This window comes from Kogia breviceps, chromosome 2, assembly GCF_026419965.1.
Source record: "Kogia breviceps isolate mKogBre1 chromosome 2, mKogBre1 haplotype 1, whole genome shotgun sequence".
Lineage (NCBI taxonomy): Eukaryota > Metazoa > Chordata > Mammalia > Artiodactyla > Physeteridae > Kogia > Kogia breviceps.
Window position 1 is genome coordinate 66,091,842 of NC_081311.1, and position 24,981 is coordinate 66,116,822.

General features: G+C 34.0%; 2 protein-coding genes across 4 annotated transcripts in view; one reads left to right on the top strand and one right to left on the bottom strand.

Moving 5' to 3' along the window:
• CTNNA3 (catenin alpha 3) overlaps positions 1 to 24,981 on the top strand; it is a 1,725,986-nt gene that overhangs the window by 598,973 nt on the left and 1,102,032 nt on the right. The window lies entirely within an intron of this gene.
• The window catches only part of LRRTM3 (leucine rich repeat transmembrane neuronal 3), a 180,848-nt gene continuing 162,901 nt past the window's right edge, over positions 7,035 to 24,981 (bottom strand). Inside the window, exon 3 of the mRNA XM_067025522.1 lies at positions 7,035 to 9,727. Within this exon, the coding sequence (XP_066881623.1) occupies positions 9,518 to 9,727 (210 nt within the window). The 3' untranslated portion in view covers positions 7,035 to 9,517. The remainder of the gene's footprint in view (positions 9,728 to 24,981) is intronic.

Below are 24,981 nucleotides of genomic sequence, written 5' to 3' on the forward strand. Positions count from 1 at the left end.
TTCTTCACTTCCCTCTCTTCATTTTACCCATCTGAATACTGTTAGTCTTACATTCTGTATTTCTTTCTCAGTTCTCACTTTTGCCCAGAATTATCCCCAACAAGTCTGCTAATTTTGATTTCATCTTCTGATTGCCGTCTGCACTTACAGGTATTCAATTTAGCTTGATTTTTTATTTTCTTAATATGAATGACTTTTCTCTTTGCTGAGATTATAATCCCCTTGAGAACAGGGACTGTATCATATACATTTTTATATCTCTCGAAGATTCTTGCTTTCCACTTGACATATATTGGTTATCTAATAAACACATCCATTATATTGATGTCTTCAGTTGTAGCCCTAAGTGAATAGACTTTTAAGTATTTGGCTTATGAAGCAGACTTTAAATGGGCAGTTGATAGAGGTCAGTTTGTCTGTATGTCTATCATCTGAATTTTAATTCTTGTTCCACAATTTAGAAGCTGTATGTTTTCAATACATAGTCACTTTGAGCATCATTTTCCTTATCTTCTTAAGGGATAAAATAGTACGTACTTCATAGGGTTATTATTAATCCTGTTAACCATATTAATATTAATTAATAATATTAATTAATATTAACCATATTAACCATTAATATGGTTAACAGGATTAATGAATTAATACAAGTAAAATATTTAGAAAAGTAAACATTAAGTGTTAATTATTATCATTTTGTTTTAAAGCACTTAGTATTAAGTCATTTTTTCTGGAAATAATTAAATTCTGGTGGCAATTATACAGCACAGTCAACTGCCCTCAGAAATTGAAAGTATATGACAATAAAATCATGTCATCATTACAGAGAATTATGTTTATATTCACAATAGGTTGAAGGCATATACTTATCTTAAATCTATATTTGATTATTAAATTTAAAAGAAGTGACCCCAAACTACATGTTTTATATTACTGAAAGTATTTATCTGTTAAAAGACACTTCTTCCTATCCCTTTATGGTAGTACCAAGGTGTCATATTTGTTCACACATTTTTGTTCCATAACTGGAATCAAATGCAAGGAAAACATTAATAAAGGCTACTACCCCAGCCTTATGTTATTCTTCCCGAAAATGATGAAGTAGGACAAGGGTTCATTGTGAAATAGCCATGTCTAAAATCCAACAATGGTTCAAGAAACTCAAGTTTGGAGTTTGTTCAGGAGGAACTGGCAGAGTTTTGAAGGATGTCCAGTACACTGATCTTAAGATTTCATCAAATCCAAAGGTGAAAAATTGTCCACCTCACAAAGGTCTCAGGTTTTTCTCCAGATAGCTGAAGTTCAGAGATATTCAGTGTCTTTCCTTAGACCTCTTTGTTATAAGTGTAGTCAGAGTAGAGCTGGGATGGGTCTCTAGGCTCTTGTCTCAAGGCAATAATTTCCCTATTTTATAAATGAATATAAAATAACACCCATAGATAATGAATATTACAAGTATCTTGGTCAAGAACTGCTAGAGAGGACTTTAGAAACCATATTTCCAGCTTCCCACTGCAGTGGACATGCTATTCCAGTAATTGTGTTATAGTAGAGCAGAACGAATAGGGTTGATCCAATCTTTCACCATGTTTTCATCAGACTGTTTAGGGCATTGTCTTTATGTATCTGTAATTGAAAGCAAATATATCATTGATGTAAAACAGTAAGCACAGATGGAGTATATTTAAAACACAGTTCATTCCTCAACATCAGAATCTGACTCGGTATATATGAATTAATGTAATTACTCATGGTTGAAAGCAGCAATTTGGGGCTTATATTTGGGCCATTGCAAAATGGATCTTGAAAAGAGCATTTGGTATTTAGTTTGAATCTTTTATTCCGACTTTTCAGTTTTTCTCAGGAGAAATAATAGTGATAGTTAAAATATTTTTTATCCTTAGTATTCTCTCTTTCGGTAGAATTAATTCTGTCTGTCTATTTAATGTGTATTGCCATCACAAATATCTGTTTTTATGTCACTAATGTCCATATTGGTTTTTACTGATGACATTTGAAGACATAAATGTTATTGTAAATTTTAATTATTACACTTAAATTTTAAAACTACTTGCAGGCTATCTAATGAGAATAAATCACATTTTTTTACCTACCTCTCGGTATGTGTAGTTTTTTTGTCTTCTTCATTGTCCTTTACCACATCTTCAACCCAGATACAAGGAGCGTCTTTGTTGTTCCAAATCAGAATTACTTTCGATATTTCAGTTATAATTTCTGTATGGTGGTCGTGGTGCCAGGATGAACAGATGTAATAATATTAGATTGAGGATGCTAGAGCTTCTTTCTTTGCTGGATTTATTAATTGTTTTATATTTATAGCATAGTTTTATCAGAGTTGTAGTAGTGGCAATTTTTAGTAGAATTGTGACTTACAGAGTATTTTACTGGCTCTTGAATCCCACGTGGATTATTAAAAAATGTTTTTTACATGGATGTTATTCAGATAGTGTGATGGACTAAAATGATAATGTAACTTCCCAATTATATTACCTTGGGCTTGTGCAAGTTCAGGGAGAAATAGGAGAGATCGTTAGTCCAGTGGTTTAATAAAATGCTCCTAGAGACACTAATGGAATCGAGGCACTGTTTAATAATCATTTGTTAATAGCTGAAACTAAGGAAGATTTATTTGAAGATGTGAATTTAAGAATAAATGTAAAAAATTTTATTTGGCCACCCGCACATAATGATGAAAACATTTGTATTACCTTCACAAGGAAAATTATATTTATTTTTAATTTAAACTATGTATTATTGAATATGTTCTGAGTAACAGGACAAGCAGAATCTACATTGTTATAGAGGTTATCTTCCTGCCTCCTTTATGTAATGTGCTCCCAGATCCCATATCATTTGTGTAAGTAATGATACTTCTACAAAAAATATCCCCACATAAAACCATCAAAGGAAATATTCTGCAACCTAAGCCATGTCATTGCCAGTTAACATTTTCTGACTGTAGGTGATTGGTCTTTTTTTCACATTGTCATTGCACTGGTTACTTTATTGACTGTTTATCTATATAGTTTTTGCTTCAGTTGACAACCTTCCCTCCATCTTTGGCCAGTTGAAGTTTATATTATGGATATCTACTTATCATATTTTTGTCATACGTTTATATAATATGCTAGGAAAATTGGAAATGAAAATACAACATGAGTATTTGGGAGTATTTATTTTTTGAAGGATTTTTTCTTTCAAATGTTGATGCCTTTTAGGAAGCAATGTATAAAACTTCAAGAAAATAATGGATATTTCTTTCCCTTAAGTTGCAGACTTGGGATATTGAAGGAAATCTCTACACAGTGTGAAATAGCTTATGCAATTTTTCTGTTTAGGAATAGGAAAGTACATTCTTTTCCTCCTGTCTCCACACCCCTTATTAAAATATATGAGCCTAATTATATTGATTGTGGTCTTTGTTAACATTTGAAAATGTGCTATTGGGTGGTAGGAGCACATCCTTAGAGTCAGGAGCACTGGATTTGAATCCCCAACTCTACTATATAAGGCTTGGCAAATTATTCAGCTACCATGATTCTTATTTTCCTTTTTTTAAAATGGTGATTATACCTGTTTCCTAAGATGGTTTGAGAATGAGATGAGGACAACACAATGCCTATTACATCATAAATTAGTCCTTGCTCTCTCCCCAACTCCAGCTTTTCAACAATTATAGTATTATCCATGAAAGCAAGTAATAAGTTAAATGAATAACCCGGCTGATTTAAGATGGTTTTCAGATATTTCTGTTGAAAGAGCTAGTGGGGAGCAAAATCTATAAATAACACAGTTTGTCAGGAAACAACCTGACCATTTTATTTATAGTTGTCCTTTGTTGCACATTCTTCTAATCAAGAAAGAAGGCTTAGCAAACTAGATTCACATTGGAATAGGAAAGCACAAGAAGAATTTTAGACTAGAATAAAAAGCAATTGAATGGCTTGGCAAAAGTAAATTCATCTGAATAATATTTTGCAAAATTTAGCATGCCTTAGAGATTAGCTCCAGAGATTCTGACTCAGTAAATCTAGTATGGATCCAAGGCATTTGGGCTCATTTTGATTTCTTAATAGTAGCTTTGATGCTATGATAGGTAACAATAGTTTAAACCAATAACTAGAAAAAATATACTTGTCAACTTTATCTATTCATATTATTTTAATAGTATTTTTCATATTAGTCCAGATAAATAAATTCCCTAACTGAAACTGGCTGGAAATGATCACTCTAGTGTCTGTAGACATGCTCAAAACTAGAGAGTCCTTTCTTTTATACAGTCTGAAGTAAAGACTGCGCCATAGAACCTTTAAGGCCGTGTGCTGCATTATGCAACGCAAGATATGTGTAAATCCGTTTACAAAAGATAAATTAGTGAGTAGTGTTTCAGATTAGAAAACAAGAAGGATTTACTTCAAGGATCCTTTATCATATAGTCCCTTAATGTATTTGAAATATTATTTGATTTATACAAAATAAAATTACACTTAAGTTTTTGGGAAGACATATATCATATAAAAGAAAATCTATAAATAGATGGGAGAAAGGAGGAAGAAATTCAAGAGTTCTCTAAGTCCTAGATGGCTGAGGCACTCTTTTGCTTTAAGGTCACCGTCTTCAATAGAAAGGTAAATAATCAACTGTGGACTTTTTTTAAACATCAGTTTTATCCTAACTTAAAAATATTACGTATAGGGCTTCCCTGGTGGCGCAGTGGTTGAGAATCCGCCTGCCGATGCAGGAGACACGGGTTCGTGCCCTGGTCCGGGAAGATCCCACATGCCGCGGAGCAACTAAGCCCGTGAGCCATGGCCGCTAGGCCTGCGCGTCCGGAGCCTGTGCTCCGCAACGGGAGAGGCCACAACAGTGAGAGGCCCGCATACCGCAAAAAAAAAAAAAAAAAAAAAAAAATATTACGTATAAGCCTCTTATCCCATAATAAAATCATTATGTAAGCCATGAGAGACCTTTATAAATAACCCATCACCGTTTTGGTATATATTTTTAAAATTTTCAAATATTTCTTCCCCATTACAGTTGATACTAAAATGAAGCACAATTGCTGATCGTGTCTACTCCACCCTTGTGGGTATGTCAGAGTTTTGAAAGCCTTGACCTTGGATCCTCTCTCTGCCTTTGGTACCTCTCTAGTTAGGGACAGCTGTGGTGAGTTGAGAAGGTAATAACAGTAGTTGGAGGCTCTTACTTACTGCAAGACTAACTTATCTGGATTTCTTGCTGTATAATCAACCCATCTGGACCTCGGGACTTTTTAATGTGTTACGAGGTGGTTATACCATTACCCTGACTGATAAACTGTTAAGAGCTATGCCATTGTAAGATGTTATTATGTCTACTCTAGAGATTTCTTATCCTTTTTTCTGAGGCTGAATATCTGCTGGCTCTGTTACTTTTTCCTTCATTGGCTACCATCTACCCAGCAGAAAATCTACATCTGATTTTCTTTCTTCCAGCTTACTAATCATTCACATCAGGTACCTGTTTTCAATGCTTTCAGTTTCTTTACTTATTTTTACTGTTGAGTTTGAGAGCTGATATCTGTCTTCCAGTCAGGAGCAGAGAAAAACATATTCTTAATCCCATATACAGTGGTTTTATTTTAGAAAATATTTTTTCAGAAAAGATTCTATTTCTAAGCAGTTTGTGGAGTCATACTGATCTGATTTCAAGTCAGGATTATGTCATTTGTCTTGAATGTTAAATTTGGGCAAGTTTTATTTCCTTCTAAAAATATAATTTATATTAAAATCTGTCTGATTTTGTGGTTTTGGGAGTAGGGATAGAGACTTGATAAAATGAGCTGATCAAAAATATTATTTGCTTATTAGCATATATTTTTGCATCTATACATCAGTTTGGATGAATTACATTTCATTTTTATTGGAAGGAGAATAGAGAAAATTATTCTCTATCAAGATAGATGTAAGAATTCATGGTTCAATAAGTATTTTTGCTGAAACAAAAAAGGAAAAAGAGAAAATTACAAAGGTTTTTCCAATTAGCTCTGAATTGAATGTGTGTTCAGTTGAACATGTGTTAGACATATGTTCAACCTCGCACTATGAATCTGTTTTATAACTATGTGTAATCTTGATTTTGATGATCTTTGGTTTTTTGGTTTTTTTTAATGCTTCTCAATTTTATTCTGGACCTTGGGGCCCATATACATCCACCTCTTGGAAGCAACCATTCTACACATTTACAAAGGATATGATTTGTTAAGAAATTTATGACTTGTTATGCTTTTTGAATAAAGAGTTTTAATGTGAGAGCCCAGAGTAGCACACAGAGAGTCCATTTAGCCCATATATTATACAGATAGAGGAACTGAGTTAAATTAGGGATTACTAAACAACATGTCAAACATTTTTTCATTCTATTTACTATCTGGAAATTCTCTGGCCCTGATCAGAGAGGGAAGGCTTTTAAGTATAGTGGAAAGACTAATAGGGTCTGAATTTTGAGAGTAGTTCAACCACCAATTATTAGCCCTGTGTTCTTGGGCAAGTCTCAACTTCTTTGAGAATAATGTGTCTTCATAGATTGGTTATGAAGGCAAAATGAGAATTTATGTGGAATGTGGTTTGTAAACTTCAAAACACCGCATAAATGTGTTTGCAGTAGCTACCGCTGTTATTGTAATCATGTTGGGCTGAACTGCATTTTTCAACTCCAAACATAGAAACATTTCAGTTGTTTAAAAGGTGAGTAGTAGACAGGAAGGAAGACATGGGGTGGTTAGAAAGAGGAAATGGGAGATTACTGAATTCTGAAAAAGACAGGTTAGAAATAGGGATTTTAGACACAAATATATAAACTGCAAATGTATGGTAAAGATTCCAGACACAATCTCCTCTAGGAGGTTTTCATTTCCCCAAAGCCCCCACACCCCGGGACATGGCAGAATAAAAATTAAGCAAACAAGTAACCCAGCATCTTTTTTCTTTTTTTTGTTCTGTTAAAGATCCTTTGGGTTTAATTCAAATATGACAAATACCAAAATTCTTAGTTTATTTGGCTCTTCAAGTACGTAGTAAGTCCTCCGATGCACAGAGCGAAGACCTCCCATGCACCTGGTTCCAAGGTGACTGCTTCTATTTATAGTTGTTCACTTCAGATGAACTTAAAATGTTTAAGAAAGAAAGCAGTTTGCTTCACGAAATAAAGGGCTTATATTTGTGAGGCTCCCTGGAACCTTTAAAATTTCTAAAAATCATTTGTCAGTTTGAAAATGTCTGGAAAGAGAAGATATAAAATGCTTATTTACACAAATTAAAAGATATTTGAATCTTTGCAAGGACAACTTCTATGAGAAAAAATTGCAAATGACATTTTGTTTACATAATAAATAAAATTTTGCATCAGATTTCAGATCCACACATAATAGATTTATAATTAACCCTCTATAGTTTTGCTAACTGCAAAGCAAAATATCAGTGTAGAGGATTAAGAATACTCTGACAATAATACAGTGCAAGGAAATTAGAAATTGGAAAAAAGAGATTAAAATTAAACTAAAAATGACAATTTTCTGAATAGCAAATAATTTATGCAAAATATGTTACAAAATCTGGAATGCTAAATAGTTGATACAAGTACTGTGACATTTAGTTTCATTTAAATTAGTAAGAGTTTGCTCTTCCAACATTTTGTTTTTTTCCTTCTGACAGCATATTTTCAACAAAAATTTGCTCTTGATTTTTAAAATTCATTCTCTTTGAACCTGCTCTTAAATTTGCCATGATAAACCTGCATAAAACTACACTTGTGAATTTCTTTGGAAGAAATAAAAGAATTGAAAGTTTGACATTGGTTTTCACAAATTCTTTTCTTCATTGTTTTTGACTGTGTTTGATCCCTATTAGATTGACATACTCTCAACCTATTTTTGATGTCATGAATCAAAAATGACAAAAAAAAGCACTTCTCCTAGTGTAACAGCAATTGAAACTTGCAGTTTTATATAAAAAAACCACAAAAGAATGTGTGAATACCATAGATAAAATAACAATATTTTCAAACAATAACCTGTGTCAAGCAAACAACAGAAACAAGTTGATTATTTCAGCCTCTGAAAAGTCAGGTTTTCATACTTTGATTGAATTAAGTTTATAATACAATTGGATAATCAGTATATGATCTGGGGTGGTTTCAGATTACTCTGGATTATTTTTCAGATAATTTGGAGGTGAATTTCATTATGAATAGCAATATAAACAATATAGAACACATTAAGGGTGTTTACAGTCTACTTGCGTGATAAAGTTCCACCATGGCTCATATCTGTATTGAATCAGCTGTAGATGTTTAGAGTTCTCTCCCAGGAGAAAGTTGATGTAGCACACAAAGTGAAAATTTTCATATATTTCCTTTGAGATGTTCCTAAAATATAGCCTCACCATTCTAAATGGGAAATGGTCTTAAAACCAGGCACATTTTGCACTGATGGTTATTTTTAGGTAAACCACTTTGGGTTAATTAAGAGAAAAATTGCTACTGTACAATTATTATGCTTTATCCTCCCACCTTGGCCTGAAGTAATGAGATGGAACAGAGTTTTTCTTAGTCACTGGCAGCTGCACCTTTTAAGTATATCAAACTCTGTTGCTGTGGTTACGGCCTTTGTTTCCAGTGATGTTTTGTCCATGCTTCCCCCCACCCTTAACAATGGGTTACTCAAAAGAATGAAATAATGAGTCATTCATTCAGAAATACGTTGTTAAAATATCCCTCTTTATCATTACATTTCACTGCTTAGAAACTAGGCTGTAATTCAAGGCAACAGTTAAGTCTGAGAAGTGTTAAAAAATCTTTGATTTTTTTTCATTTATAAGAAAGACCTGTCTATGTAATTGAAGAACTTGTTACAAGTCTCAACAAACCCTTTTTGGTTAATGTATTATTTCTGGACCAAGTAGATAAAATTCTACGCAGTAAGCATGATAAAAATCGTGCATGTTTCGCACAGCACAGAATTTGAGAGTCAAGGTTTCTGGGCACAAAAGCAGTAACAAAACAGTCCCTACAAAACTGAGTAACTCTGAATAACACAAGAAATAATTTTTGTTAATTTAAAATTTTAGAAACTGAAATACGTAAAGTTTGTAAAGTAAAATGTAATTAAATTATGGTACTGTACATACGAGTTGTTTCTATAATTGAAACTTTACAATATGAAAAATACATTAGCTCTGTACAGTTTTTACAGGTAGGTAGGATGAGTTTTGAGAAAAAACGATTTTTTTTCAGGGTCATATTCTAAGTCAAAAAAATACTGCACAACTTAGCTAATTATAAAGTGTAGAGTTGAAACAATTCATGTCTTTTTTATTTCATGAATCAATCTTGGATTTTTGTTTATTTTAACAGGGGATTGTTTTCTTTTGTTTTTAGAGTCCACAATGAACAAATCTTCCTCATTTTGTCCTTGAGGTTACAAAGTTTGATGGCAACCCTTGGTTACCAATGAGCTCAATTAAGCCAGCTGCTGTTTATGGTCACTGATTCGGCCAGCTGTTGTGATTGTGCTCAGGTCCAGCTCAGTCTCTAGGTGTGTTTCCATCGTATCTTCCTGTGCATTCGTTTCAAAGGATTTATGAGAGAGAAGTTCATGATGCACCCCACAGTAACTTATTGTGGGCTGGTCGTAGGCCAGAAAAGTTGACACATTCATTGATAAAGGTATCTGGGGAAAAATGAGACGAGAAAAATCAGTTATAAAAAGACAACCTTGGGGGCGAGATTTGGGGAATGTGAAGTGCTGACCTGACTAACTTCCATGGGTACATCTGTGGCTCAAGAGTCCCCCGCTATCTCACTAATGTCCCTCATTCTCATACTAGCACGCAGAATGCAACAGTTCTAAAGCCTGAGATGGAGCTGCTCAATTCTTAACTAGAACCTTCAGGTAAATAGGAGCCTAAGCAATTCTGAAAATGCTAAAAGCTTTGTTAGAAAAGTCAGAAGAATGCTTTTCCTCAGTGAGGTAAATTTGTGGTTTTAGAACTAAGAAAAATATTATTTGGTTACTTATGGTATTGGAATACAATTGAACAGTGGTTCTCAAACTTTATCACGCATAAAAATCATCTCCCCCTTCTTCAGCTCCAACATCCACTTCCTTGATTTTTTTTAAAAATTTAGTAGGTCTGAGGTGGGACCCGTAATTTGCATTTCTTATATTTCCCGTATGATACTGGTGCTGTTAATCCACACACCACACTTTGAGAACCACTGCAGAAGAGAATTGTCTAGGCAAGTCATTCTGGCTCTTCTTACCCAATAACTTCTTTTTTTTTTTTTTCCACATTTTAAAGTGTTTTTACCTATATGATCTGGATACTATAACTTAATATTATTTCAGAAAAGCTATAACATTGTAACATGCTATGAAATAAAGAGTAGGGTTATCTTCATGGTGGTCTTTTTTAAAAAGCACCTTTTCTTCACTCCCATAGGTGCTCTTTTGGACAGTAGCAATGATGGTGCCTGACTGTGCCATGATTGCCGAAATAGTCCTGTACTCCTGTGGCCTTGTCACAGCTTGGCCACTGTCAGTAAAGATTGTGGCTATGTATCCCCTGTCAATACCTTCTTAATATTTATTTTGCCATGAGCATTCTTTGAAACAATAATGTCTGTAGCTTGATCCATATATCTAAACTCTAAGGTTTATAGAACTCCCAGGAAGAAACTCTGGCTTCTATGAAAGTCTAAAAGCATCAAAGGATGACGCTAGTTTGAAGGAATCAGTGATATATATGTGGAAGGGGCTCTTGCTAATTGCAGCTTAATGAAAGGAAGCAAGTTCTAAAAATAGGAAAAAGCAAGAGTGAGCATTGTGAACGAAGGGAAACGTGTTACAGACAAAAGGTAGTTTGAAATGTAATCAGATGTCAAAGTTTAGAGATTATACCCATTTTTTTCAATAAGATTAAAAAAATTGTACTAAGAAGTAGGCAGTTTTGAGGAAACTTCAGCCTTGATCTCTGTTTGATATCCTAATTACTAATTCATGTTGTTGAATTACCTTGGATAAAAACTTCCACCATTCTTATTTGGCCGTGGATAAAATATATTTCTCTTTGGTCACCTCAGACTAAATTCCTGTGATCTCAGCTAAGATTGGAGCCCAAAGCTAAGAAACATAGAATGCCTAGATTTTATTCTTTTATTAACTCCTTCTTTACTTTCTTAGTCCTTTTCTCCATACATAAGAATCCTTTTTGGCTCTTGTCTTTCCATCCCTATCCTTCTACCCTTATTTAGTTTTCCTTTAGTAAAAATTAGTTGAGCTGTTATTTCCTTGTTTTCTCTTGTATTCACTTCTTTTGAGATTATAATTTCTTTTAAATGTGAACATTTCAATTTATCAAACGTGTAAGGCTTAGTCCTTGGAGACAGAAATGTAATCCCCTTTATCAAATTATATTCCTGAGAACTCTTCCTATTTATGTGAATTTTAAAAAATTTGAAGCATGCTACCTGATGTGTGAATGAAAGACACTATACACTTTAAAAAATGGTCAAGGTGATTGAAAGATCATGAAGAAAATAATACGATGCTTCCAAAGATGCTCATTTAAAATAAGGAATAACTATTGTTACAGACGAAATAGCTCAGATAACTAAAATACAATATATTATTATGCAAAAGTAATTGTGCAGCATGAATAGATTTGAGTTATAGGAGAGAATGAAAATAGAACTGTTATTGGGTACGTGAGTTTAACGTTAGCCTCTGGGAAATCAATGTTCTGTAATGTGTTATGGATCATATATCTGTGGGATTTTATATACTTGTTCTTATTTGTCTTGGAAACTTATGCTTTATATATGCTATATCATTCCTGGCTTACTTGGAGTTAACTCTACTGTGAAAAATTCATAATTTTTAAGATGATGATTTATGAAAAATAATAAACCATGATACATTTATTCTGTGTGTGTGTGTGTGTGTGTGTGTGTGTGTGTGTGTACACAATTTCCTGCTTGATTTAGTATCTAGAGGCTGCTGGTATCCAGAGTGCAAGTCCTAATTTGAACTATATCAGTTAGGTAGTTAGCACTCATTATTTATTTAAAAATCCCACATATTTTCTTTATAGAGTTTCTTATTTGGGGATATGTTTTATTTTAAAACTCCTAACCCCTTGGTTATACTCTTTTAATGTCAAGTCATATTTTTCACATTTTAATCTTTCTGAAATTGGGATGGTACTTAAAATTAGTGTGGATGTTTAACATGTATTTTCTTCCCTGCAATTGAAAGTGATTCTTAAAGTTGATGATATCTTAATATCAAGAAAATAACATACTAAGTTGTATTCGTAAATAGAATTTAACAGCTAAACATATCTGAATACAACATCACAGTAGATTTTTCCCAGGTTGACTTAAATGATTTTGAAAATCTGAAAGTTAGCATAAGTTATATTCACGTGTATATTCATAGGAATATACACATGTATTGACAATACACATATACATAATATATAAAGACATACATAAATACACACATATATAATACACATTTATATAATCTTGTGGCCAGTTACTTATGATTTCAAAATTATTTAAATCTGATATGGATAGTGCAAATTTTGGTGACATATTAGTTTTGGACTATTTCATATTTGTATAAAATATATACATAGATGTATACTGTATATATAGAAATGTTAGTTACACACACACACATGCACACATAGTGGCTGGGTAGTGATGGAGAGGCTATCCACTGGCATTAAACAGATATCTTGAGGCTCAGATACAATCCATGTAAATCCATTCTTGTCACCCAGTCAGTAAATATAGCAGCCCTTTCTCCTTCCTCACATAATCATTAGTCATGTGACCTTGTGCCGTATGTTTTCTTTTCCCTTTCCAGTCTGACTTGGGTATTCTCTATTCATCCTCTCTGTCTCTGTCCCTTTCTCCATTTTTACCTGATTTATATTAATGTGCTGAAGCAGGAGAGGCACACAGCCATGCTCTCCCCTATGGATAGAGTATTCAACAGGACAGTCCCAGTTTATGCTTTTGTCCCGCTTTGGAAAATAAATCACTTTAGTCAACCTACCTGAAGATGATCCAAATATGTTATTTTATAAAATGAAAATGAACAGCAAGGGCAGTAGGAGATATAAATCTAATAAGCCTCTGCTTCCCCAGACCTTTTGTTACAGGGCTCTATTTAAAGTGTCCATAGAGTCTTCTTGTCTTATCTTTCTGAGAGAACAGTTTCTTTCAGTGAATTTTAACCTGATAAACTCCTATTTATAATTACTTAACGGTTTCCTTTGATACTTTAGGTCAGTATTTTTCAGGTGAGTTAATTATTCTTAAGGCATAACTTATAGAGATCCAAGAATATGAAAACTTAACTCACCAGAAAGCAATATCATCTGGAGTCTGAACTAAGAAATCATCGTATGCTATTCTCATGATGAGAGGTAGAAGCTGACATTATTTAGGAAATTCCCCTCAGGAAAAATTTCTACTCTGCTAAACTAGTTACTGTCTTGACATCAATGATATTTGCCTAAGAAGTAATTTTCCAGTGTCTGTCTCAACATCACATATATGCATCTTTCACATACACAAATTTTGTAATGTTAGATGAATAGAAATAACTCATTATTAAGTCTTTTTCCTCATTCATTTAAAATGTTCGAGCTTGTGACTTTAAGGGGAAAGAATAACTTTTTAAAGTTTCCAATTTGTGATTAAGTAAAAATGGTCGTTTTAATCTTATATTCACTGCAAAATAATATGTATATTTGTACGCATATATATATGTATGTATGAATTATGCATGTGTGTTGCTCATATTCTAATTAGTTGGTTACAAGCCATTTAAACATCTTTTCTGTAGGATAGCAAAGATTATTTTAAGTACAGTAAGTACTCTGAAGAACAGAAAATGACAGTCCACTTTTTTTTTTTTTTTTTTTTTTGCGGTACCCGGGCCTCTCCCGTTGCGGAGCACAGGCTCTGGACGGGCAGGCCCAGTGGCCATGTCTCACGGGCCCAGCCGCTCCGCGGCACATGGGATCCTCCCGGACCAGGGAACGAACCTGTGTCCCCTGCATCGGCAGGCAGACTCTCAACCACTGCGTCACCAGAGAAGCCCCAAACAGTCCACTTTTGAGAGGGAATAATAAAAAGGTTGTTTTTCCCTCTCTAGAATTGCAAAACATAGGAAATATTTACTTGTTAAATGTTATTTCTGAGTAGAGTTTTTCTAAGTATAAATATTTCTATTGATTATCATTGAGGAGAATGCCCATGCTGTTCCCGTATATCCCGGGGGAAATCTTCTATTTTTATAAGGCCATGTTACCTAGTGAGTATTCTACCTCTCTAGGTTGTTGAAAGGATGTTACTTCAGGGTTTTTGTAGCTAACAGGGTTTTGTTTTTCAGTAATCTGTATGTAGTGAAAGAAACAGACTTGCTTCATGAAGGAATTTTTTGAGATGTAGCCTTTATCACTATCAAGACATTTTCCCCCATTTTATGTTATAATTCAGAGGCCTATTATTTTACATTTGTTTTTCATCTTCTAAATTTAATGAATTTTCAGTTGAGTCTATTTCTACCTATTAATATATAAAATAAGAAACAGGCATTATAATATTTTTCCAAGTAATAGTATTTCTCTAATTTGTCTCTAAATTTGTTTCAAACTGGGCTCATTATCTCTGGATCCAAACTAAGTTCTTCCCATGGTCCTTTTTCTGTTTTGGGGAGCACCAAGTTAAGTCAGCTTTGCCAGTCCCCTTCAATACTTCCTTGTCCTTTGTTCCAGATGTCCCATTATTTGTCAGTTACTTTGTTGACATCAGTGACATATATCTTTTACATGCATCCACTTCTTTCATTTCTGTTGCCATTATCTTGGCTCAAAATATTATTACATTGTTTACTTTAGTGATTGCATGACTGGCACGCCTAATCAGTAGAGTTAAAAATAAAACTAAATATTTGTAAATTCATTTCTGGAGATTAACTATATTTCTATTTAATTAAATGTAAGCAGTATGTAGAAAATAGTGAATGCTTTTTTCTTTTCTTTTTCTTTTTTATCATTTCTGAATCATTACTTTGGCTTTGCAAAGAAGTAGGATTTGAAATATACTTTATTCTGGGAAATTAGCTTCCTTAAAAACATTATTTCATATGTACATATAGATATATGTGAGTACACACATGTACATATCACACCGCTGCTTGTAAATTTCTCAATTTATTTAAAGAAGTGTTTTAATTTTTTCAAAATGCACTTGCTAATGACTTGATTCTTATTTATCTTGATGCCTCTACTTTCTGTTTCATTTATATAGGTTATGTAAATTTTCCAGACTAGCCTTTGGTTGTGTTAGAGTATGTGCTTTATGTGTATTGGGGATTGGTTAGAAACATTTGTTTCAGTGCTACCAAACATGAGTTTTGTGTACAGGCTGGTAGTTTTACTGATGGTAAAAACAGAAAGTTGTGTCTTTGGTATTACTTGAGTAATATTAAGAAACTTGATGGAATATATCTTTTCTACCTGCTTGATTCTTGAAAATCATGTTACTAATTAATATTTTGTTTTCTAAGTATTGAGGCAGTTGGTAAAATGTAAGTATTATATAAGGAAAAATAGTGTAGGAAGTTATCACACTGCAGATTGGTTCACTGGAAGAATGTTGAAGTTTGGCTAGATGTTACCTCTGGTCCTACCTTAATTCTTTAGGATTTCTGTAGTGATTTCTCTTCCTAGCCACCTGAGCGGCTGTGGGCACTTGTTTCATCTCTTGGTCTGCCTGGACATGTCTCTAACATTCTCCTCATTATCATCACTGTCATTTATTGAGCATTTACTGTGTGCTAGGTACCATGCTACATGCTGGACTTAGGTCATCTTATTTAAGCCTCCCAAGGCTGTTGTAAGATAAATATAATTATTCCCACTTTACAGTTGAAAAAAACTAAGACTTAGATGGTTTAAGTAATTAGCTAAAAATCATTTACCTGGTGAGTTGCAGAAGTGGTTGCCTGACTTCCTAACCAGTATGCTTTATTTCTTATTTATCACTTTATCTAACTCACACTGGCTTTGGAGCCTAGAGAGGCAAACACAGTAGTATAATGTATCTGATACTATTTAGACACCAGTTGTCAACACTGGATCTTATTTCCAGTAGGGTAAACACTATGATTTGCTAAGCTACACTTTAGCTTTCTGATACTGCTTTGCACATTGGGTCCTCAGGAAAGAAACCTTTGGTTGATCAGGAATTCATGATGTGGATGGATGGTGACAGCTCAAAATCAAAGCTCTCTTCTTCTTACTAAGCTCATATTGGCCAAATACAAAGTGTAAGGGGAAGGGTCTAATCTGGAGAACATTCTGGACTGGGATAGGAGCCTTACATATACTCCCAGATAAAATATGTGTAAGATTATTTAGGGAGACCTTTAGGGATTTTAAAACTAGATGTCTGTGTTGACTTGGAAATTGGTAGAAATTTTTCCAATTAAATGATGTTAGTTTTTCTTTTTAACAAGAAGTGTAAAAAGTTAGAAACCTCAGTTAATCTGGTTATTTTGTTTTATATTAAATGATACTTGTTTTGATTTCTTTCTGTACATAAAAGAGTTATAGGTAGGTGCTGGAGTACAGGAGGACTGGGGAAGTGGAGAAACAAACATGAATAAGGTATAATTTCTGCTCCCTGACAAAATCATAGACTAGTGAAGGAGATAGGCATATAATGCAAGAAAGGAAAGGGAGACAATGGATGGGGTGAGCTAGTAGACAAGTTGTGTGCTTGTATAAGTATGTGTGTATATATAAATGTATATGTAAGGGAAGGTGTGTGTGTATATACATATATGTATATGTTTGTATACACACACACACTTTGACTGGCTGATTCTGCTTACTATGTCATTTATCCTTTGGAGGTGCAAAACAAACTAGCCATCTTCTTTGTTTGGAAATACTGTTGTTATTTTCCAGATTTATTGGCAAGAATCAATATTGCTGAGAAGTGATTTAATATTTACTTTTATAGACTCTCCCACAAAGATACTATATTTTACTTTGAAATTTATTTGTTTGAAGAGCAATCTATCTCTTGGAGCTCTTAAGCATTCTAATGGTTAATTAGTGTGAGTATAATAGACTGTTGGATCATCAGTTTTAATTATCTTGATTCTACTAGTAATTTAGTTAAAGAAGCATTTTCAGGAAGTGTTTAATTAAGAGCCTGAATTTATGTTATGCTACCTTTAAACTTATAAAACAAACTAGTTTTTTACACTTTTAAATTCTTAGATGAAATCAATGCCTTAATACTCAATTTCAGTATTTTCTTAAGATCTAAGTTGCCAACTAAAGTAACAGTTGCTATCTTGAGATAACAAGTATAGGGTAATAAGACAGGAACTCAGTATGATTTTGAAAAATTTCAGATGTCTGTAACTTGAGAATAATGTGAAAGAAAACACTTTGCAGGAGGATAATAATTATTCTAGCGCCTTTTGTGTGAAAAAAATATTTTTGTGAACTCCTGCAGAGTGATATCACAAAGTGAAAAAAAAAATGAGTTCCATTTGAAAGGTAATAGTTCTCCTTGTATTAAAGTGCAATTTAAAATATGTATTTTACGCGGACCTCTCACTGTTGTGGCCTCTCCCGTTGCGGAGCATAGGCTCCGGAAGCACAGGCTCAACGGCCATGGCCCACGGGCCCAGCCGCTCCGCCGCATGTGGCATTTTCCTGGACCGGGGCACAAGCCCGTGTCCCCTGCATCGGCAGGTGGATTCTCAACCACTGCGCCACCAGGGAAGCCCTAAAATATGTATCTTAATATTTAAATGACTTTGCCCTTTGTGAGTGTATTTTCTTCTTTACAAACAATTTGTATTTCAGTTTTGCAACAAGAAATAACTAGGGGTTGGCTATATGAATTATTTTCATAAATTCATGTGCTTGTGTCCACAAAACCAAATAGAAATATTCATTCAATAACTTATTGACTTCAACAAAGACTTGCTGCATGCCTTCACTGATCCTGATGCTGGGCTAGTTGCTGGAGATACACCAAGTCCTTGGCCTCAAGTCTTCTGGATGGAACATAAACCCTTCCAACATACACTTATATTAGACCATAACCTTCTTGAGTTCAGAAATCTATAACTAACCACATTTTTCTATGCCCTATGTTGTTTCATGTGGTCCCTTAAACACAGTAAGAACTAAATACGTATTTATTTAATGGATGAATTAATACATGAGTGAATTTAAGTAATAGACTAATGGGTACTTGGCATAGTCTAGGAAGAAATTAAAAATGTTCATCCCTGGATGACTGTGGGAACTATATGACTGAGATAATAAAGTCTTATGATATCAAGGCCAGATCATCTTGACTCTAGGATAGAGGTAGAGGGCTACAATGAATTTTCAAAAATCCACACTAATGATGAGGCACATAGCACTGCATTATAATGTTTGGGAACTTCTTCATTTATTTTATATTAATTATTTAAAAGTTTTTATTTAAAAATTTTAATGTTATATTTTATCATGTAAAGAATTAGTTGAAATTTGAAATATATAAAACTTGAAAAATCAATATTGAAAATAAAATAATTATTTTTAATTTGGTGATTTTACACCTATAAATTTCAGAATGTTATGTCTGTGCTTTGTCCTTTAATACCTTTTGTACCTGCATTTTTCAAACTCTTTAGTGCTCCCTAGACTCATGACCCATGAGGTCCAAAAATTTGGTACAGCTGCCAAATTAGTTCTCCCTGTAATGGACTCTGCCCTGGATCATTCTATGTTAACCTGTTTTATTTTTGGTGCCAGTGAAAAGTTATATTTATCTTTTACTGAGGGAAAGCAAAATGCCCCAAATGGTTTTCATTTACATGAAAATCTTCTGCACAGCCTGATGCCTGTTAAATTGGCACTATTGCCAGGTATAGTGATGGGAATCCAAATTGAGACTGTGGCTCAAAGGCTCCACTAATCTTGATGCTATGTTTGCAAATCTGTTTCTTCATACAACTGTGCAATGAGGTACAGTTGCTAATCAGTTTGAAAACAATCTCATTCTTTTTCTTTTTCCTGGAAATTGTGGTTCCAGCAGTCCACTTAAGGATCTTATAATGATGATACAGCAGTTGATATTTTTAATCTAGTTTTGTATAAATATGCGAGAATGAAAATTAAACACTACAAAGCAAACAACATATAACAGTGTTTGTATTGCTACAAGTAACTCTTGAACTCTAGCTGTTACTGGCAGTGTACTTTAATCTCATAGAGAGGATCTATATGGGATTTCTCTCATCACTGGCATTATATTTGGTTTTTCTGTCATGATTTTTGATATCCTATTTGCTTTCCAACTGACTTTTTCATCCTCAACAGCTTACTGTCATTTTGGCATTCTTCATAAAACAGGCTCTGCATTTCTAACATACCTGAGAGCTTGTCTTCCATTGGCAGGACTTTGATATTCCAACTCTCTTAGGGGTTCTTATTCCTGTCTAGGACCTAGAGGGCAGCACCTCAGGATTACATGAATCCTTGTAGCTGTCTTCTAATTAAATAGGCTTTCAAATGATGCAATAATTCACTGGTTAGTATTTTCTTTTCACTTTATTATTAAATTCAGATTTCAGTTGAGATGTTTCCATACCAAATGAGATGATACTATATATACATCTGCTAAGTTCCATAAAAATCCTGCACTTGGAGATTTAGTTCAAATAACACTTCTTTGGTGAAAACCCCTCAGATGAATTTGATTCTGTAAGGATGAGCTTCTGCTATGAATTTCTTCATAATTTATATACACATAAGTATCAATGTATACTGTTTCTTCCATCCATCCATTCATCTATTATTGAGTACTCTCAGGATCCTGCATAAACAAAACCAATTGCCTGGCTTCAAAAGTAAGCAGTTGTAAAACAATACTTTCTCCCTAGATGTATGTGTAGGATATGGTGGAAGTTGTGGGAAAATACCTGCCTTTGCTGTGATGCTTTATATAGATAAGACCATGTTTAAGCTGGCCTGCCTGGTTGTATATACATATTGCCATTATTTTATTTATATTAACATTATCTAACTATCTAGACTGTAAATTTGATAAAAAATAAAAATTTCTCAGGGGTTATTCAAGCTATGTATATAAAATTTTGAAAGTTCTTGTTAGTGGAGACACTGGCAGGGAACAAAATTGCTTCTCACAAAGTTTATGTTTGTAATGGTGATATCAGATCTTCAGATAAGGATGAGCTAATATGTATATCTAATTTATTATTAATAACTTATTGGTATAAGTAATTATTAATATAATATCCATTATTCTCTTGTTATTTCAAATTTTTATATGACACAAATATTAGGAACTTTAAAAAAGGTAAGTCCTGAAAATATAGCGTTTATTATAATGCAGTAAAACACTTCTTGTTGACATTTAAATAAAGGTCAACTTCTAAATTGTGTTAGCACATATACATTACATGAGTGGTAACTATCATTGGACTGACCGGAAGTTATGTTGGGGATGTGGAGTATCTAGTCCTTCTCAGTGTTTTACTTATGTTGTCTCACTTAATTTTACTGTCTTTTTTTTTTTTTTTGCACAGTTATACCTAGCATTTACAAACTGTCATTTTCTAGCGTTGATTTTCTGTTACTTTACTTCATAGGATATAGTATGTCTGACTTTAGTTTCTTAGTAATAATGAACAAGTTAATGATGGTTGAATCTTTGATCAGTGTTATGTGATCAGCCACATGTATATGCAGCTGGTATTTTTTCAACCATGGCTCTGATCAGACTACTTAAAAATAAGCTACATAAAGAGAAAATGTGAGATGTTATTTCTTAATGGTCCACTTTGTTTCATTAACAATATAGTGATTTGGTTTCAGCTCAAGGTTCAAAGTAGATATCAAATGCAATTAAAAAATCAAAATGTTTTAGGCCATATTTAGGCAGTAAAACTCAAGCCTGAGGTTGCATAACAGTCTTCACTATCATCAGTATACCCTACTGAGAGAATATGCTTTAGCTTCTTTTATCACAGCTGGACATTCAGGGATATAGAAGGCACAGATATAAAATAACATGAGGGAGTTTTATGTAAGAGTTTTTATTGATTTCTTATTGTTAGGTTGTATTATTTATACTGCTAGTCAATAATCTGAAAGATATAAGATCAGTGATGAAGAAAAGGATGAATCTTTATATATAGATATATACTTCAGATAGATTCTCTATAGCTTCTCCCTGAAAAAGTTTAGTCTTATATCATTATGAATAGTATTAACAATTCACCATTTTTCATTCTATTATTTAAGTATCTTTTATCAAAGTATTGTATCTATAATATAATCAAACTATCAAGATTCAAAAAGAAGGACTGATCATAAATTTTGCAGAAATATATGATTAAGGAAATCTAATGTAAAGGTTAGGAAATCTAATCTAGGGGGTCAAAATAATTTTTGTTTTCTCATGGCTACTAAGGAAGATGTCACTTGAATGAGCCTTAGAGTAGAATTATAAATTAATTTTTAAATTAATATACTCAATATCTGGTTCTCTCCCCTCAGATTTAATTTTAAAATCTATTAATAGGGTTCTGATCTTATATGAGATAATGAGCATATTTTATATAATATATAAGTATATATATGTAATGTATAATATACGTAGGCATATTATGTATAAAAGCATATTTTATGTTTATATAAATATATATATAAATGTTTCTTCTGATATATACATATATACAGTAGTCTCCCCTTATCCACAGGGGATTCTAAGACCCCCAGTGGATGCCTGAAACCATGGATGGTACTGAATCCTATATATATTGTTTTTTCCTGTATGTACATACATAGATAAAGTTTAATTTACAAACCAGGCATAGTAAGAGGCTATCCGAATTGCCAGCATCACTACTCTTGTGCTTTGGGGCCGTTATTAAGTAAAATAAATGTTACTTGAACACAAGCACGGCGATGCTTGTAAAGCTGATCTGTTAATGGAGATGGCTGCTAAGAGACTAATGGGCGGGTAGCATATGCAGTGTGGATACACCGGACTAACAGGTGATTCACATTTCTGGTGGTACTGAGCTGGAGGGCAAGCGATTTTATCACTCTACGCAGAACGGCACCCAAATTAAACTTATGGATTGCTTATTTTTAGAATTTTCCATTTAATATTTTCGGTCCATGATTGACCACAGGTAACTGAAACCACAGAAAGCAAAACCAAGGGTAGATAAAGAGGGAGTTCTTTGTGTGTGTATATAAAACGTGGTAATGGTTGGTGACTTTTTCCTAATAGGAGAATCTTTGGTATTTTCTTCCTATTACCCTTCCTCACTTGTGTTTGTGGAATTTTCACTCCATGAACAGAATTGTGCCAAACGTTTGAGGATAATTCAAGGAACCATAGAAATGAGAATAGGTTGCTTACCATCTCTGGGCTTCTATCATCATTTAGAATATGTGAATAAAAAGTTAAGAAATTAATAGGTAAATTGTACTAGTTGTGAGTATAGACGGAAAGGGAGCGGGCTTTCCGCATATGACATTTCACGCTTGTTTATAAGGAGACACTAGAGCCCAGAGATTCCACCCACTCCCTGAGAAATTCTGTCAAAACAAGGTAACTCTTCTTTGAACTGGCATTGTCCTTGGAAAATGATTATATTCCAACCAAATTTACCAAGTCCCTCTCTCATTCTAATAGAGAACTGATTAGGTTTTCTTACCTTTTATTTTAATTCATCTCTCATATGCTTTTTTATTTGCTTCAGTTGCTTACATTTTTTTTTTTTTTTTGCTTTGTTTTGTATTTTTGTGGTACGCGGGCTTCTCACTGTTGTGGCCTCTCCTGTTGCGGAGTACAGGCTCCGGACGCGCAGGCTCAGCGGCCATGGCTCGCAGGCCCAGCCGCTCCACGGCGTGTGGGATCTTCCCGGACCGGGGCTCGAACCCGTGTCCCCTGCATCAGCAGGCGGACTGTCAACCACTGCGCCACCAGGGAAGCCCAGTTGCTTACATTTTAATAAAATATTTATGGCTTTTATAAGTAAATCAAACTCTCAAAAGAATGTAATGGGAATCATCCTAAGTGCCTTTGGGGAGAACTAAGGTATTTTGAATGGCTTATTTATTTTTAATGATTTTATAATTTTTTATTACAGGACATAAAATTGAGACACACAGAAGTGACAGGGTAGAACAAAAGTTGTGCATTTTCTTAATAAATGCACTAAGTTCTTATTGTTGAGCTGTAATCACTATCCTAGTATTTGAATAATGCAGGTTTTCTTAGCTTCTTCTGAAGGAGAATTTAAAAATAAAAATTAAGAACAGAAAAATTCTAGAAAATAACATTTCACATATAATTCAAATGTAGTCAAAATTCCAAGAACATTGTTGAAATGTTGTGTTGAGGTAGACAGTGAAAAGTAACACAATGGGATGAGGGCATTCTGTCTGAGGGATGGGAATGGCAGGAGAAATAAGACTATAGTTTTAGCACTGAGACAGCATTTCCTAGATGGTAAACCCATGGAAGAACATTGAAAAATTTATTGGGTCTGTTTACTAACCATTTTATGATTGCTTATTTCTCACAGTGTGTTCAATGCAAAGACAGCTTTGTGGCTTATATTTATGTCATGGTATTGAGGGTACCTCTTAGACCCTTTCTTTTTACTTGAGAACATTAGCAGTATGGTTTTGAAGAAAGGAAGAATCTTTCTCTAATATTGTAAATTATATAGTTCCTGTGTGTATTTAAAGGGATTCAGAGTTCAAGAAGTTTAATAATGCAGAAGTCTTTATACCAGAATGCTTAGTGGTCCCCTGATCCCACTCGCCCCTTTTGATCCTTTGGTGCACACCTGCTTTATTGTCAGAACACACAGGTGGCTTCTGTCAGGATGCATGACTATAGCAGAAATGCCTACCTGATTCAGCATTCCAGTTAAATTCCTACTTACCCGCATTTAATTAATATGGGGGGTAGATGGCTTCTAGTCACCAAAATCTGGTCAGTCTCTTTACTCAATAATATTGTGGTCCGTACCGTGGACTAACCAGGTTAGAGGGTGCTTCTACCAGTTCCAGGGCTGATGTCTGATCTGTAAGGTCTTTTTCAACATTCATATTCGGAAATTTTCTCCTCTATGCTGGTCCTAAATTGATATTTTATATTTTAAAAAAGCATGTGTTTTGGAGAGGAAAGGCCTTTCCTGGAAATAATATATTCCCACCTCATTCCTTAAGGGGTTTCTTCTCTGGGCCAACTGAGTTATTCAGAGACTCAGAGCGTCCTTAAGAGGCCTGTGGAGTAATAGAGAATTGGGAGGAAAGAAAATGATTCTCAACTTCATGGTGCAGTAAATGCATTTCTAGAGACTGGGGCCTTGAGTGTAGCCATTTTCAAAATCTGCTTGGGGATTTAGGGTTTTAAACTTATGCCACGAATGATATTGATTAAGCATTTTCTGCCTCACCCATTAGCTCTCCCTTCTGCCCAGTCCTGTAATGAAATCGCTGTTTGTGCCATGGAAATCACCGAGGCAATAAATTCAACACTTGTGACTTCAATGCATTATTGAGAAGAGAGTACAGATGGACTATAGGGGGCAAGCAGTTGTTCACACCAACTAATATCTTTGATAATTAATAACTGTAACAGGGGAAATGCACAGCAAATGGAGTAACTGATCTAATTTTTAACTAAAATATAGCATGAAAAGTCTCTGGTTTGTAATTTTAAAAAATTCTCTCTACAGCACTGAAGAAAACCTTTTGATTCTTGAGTGCTGACTGCAATCTCAATGACATTGTAATGGGTAAAGGATTAACATACTCCATGTCATTTGCA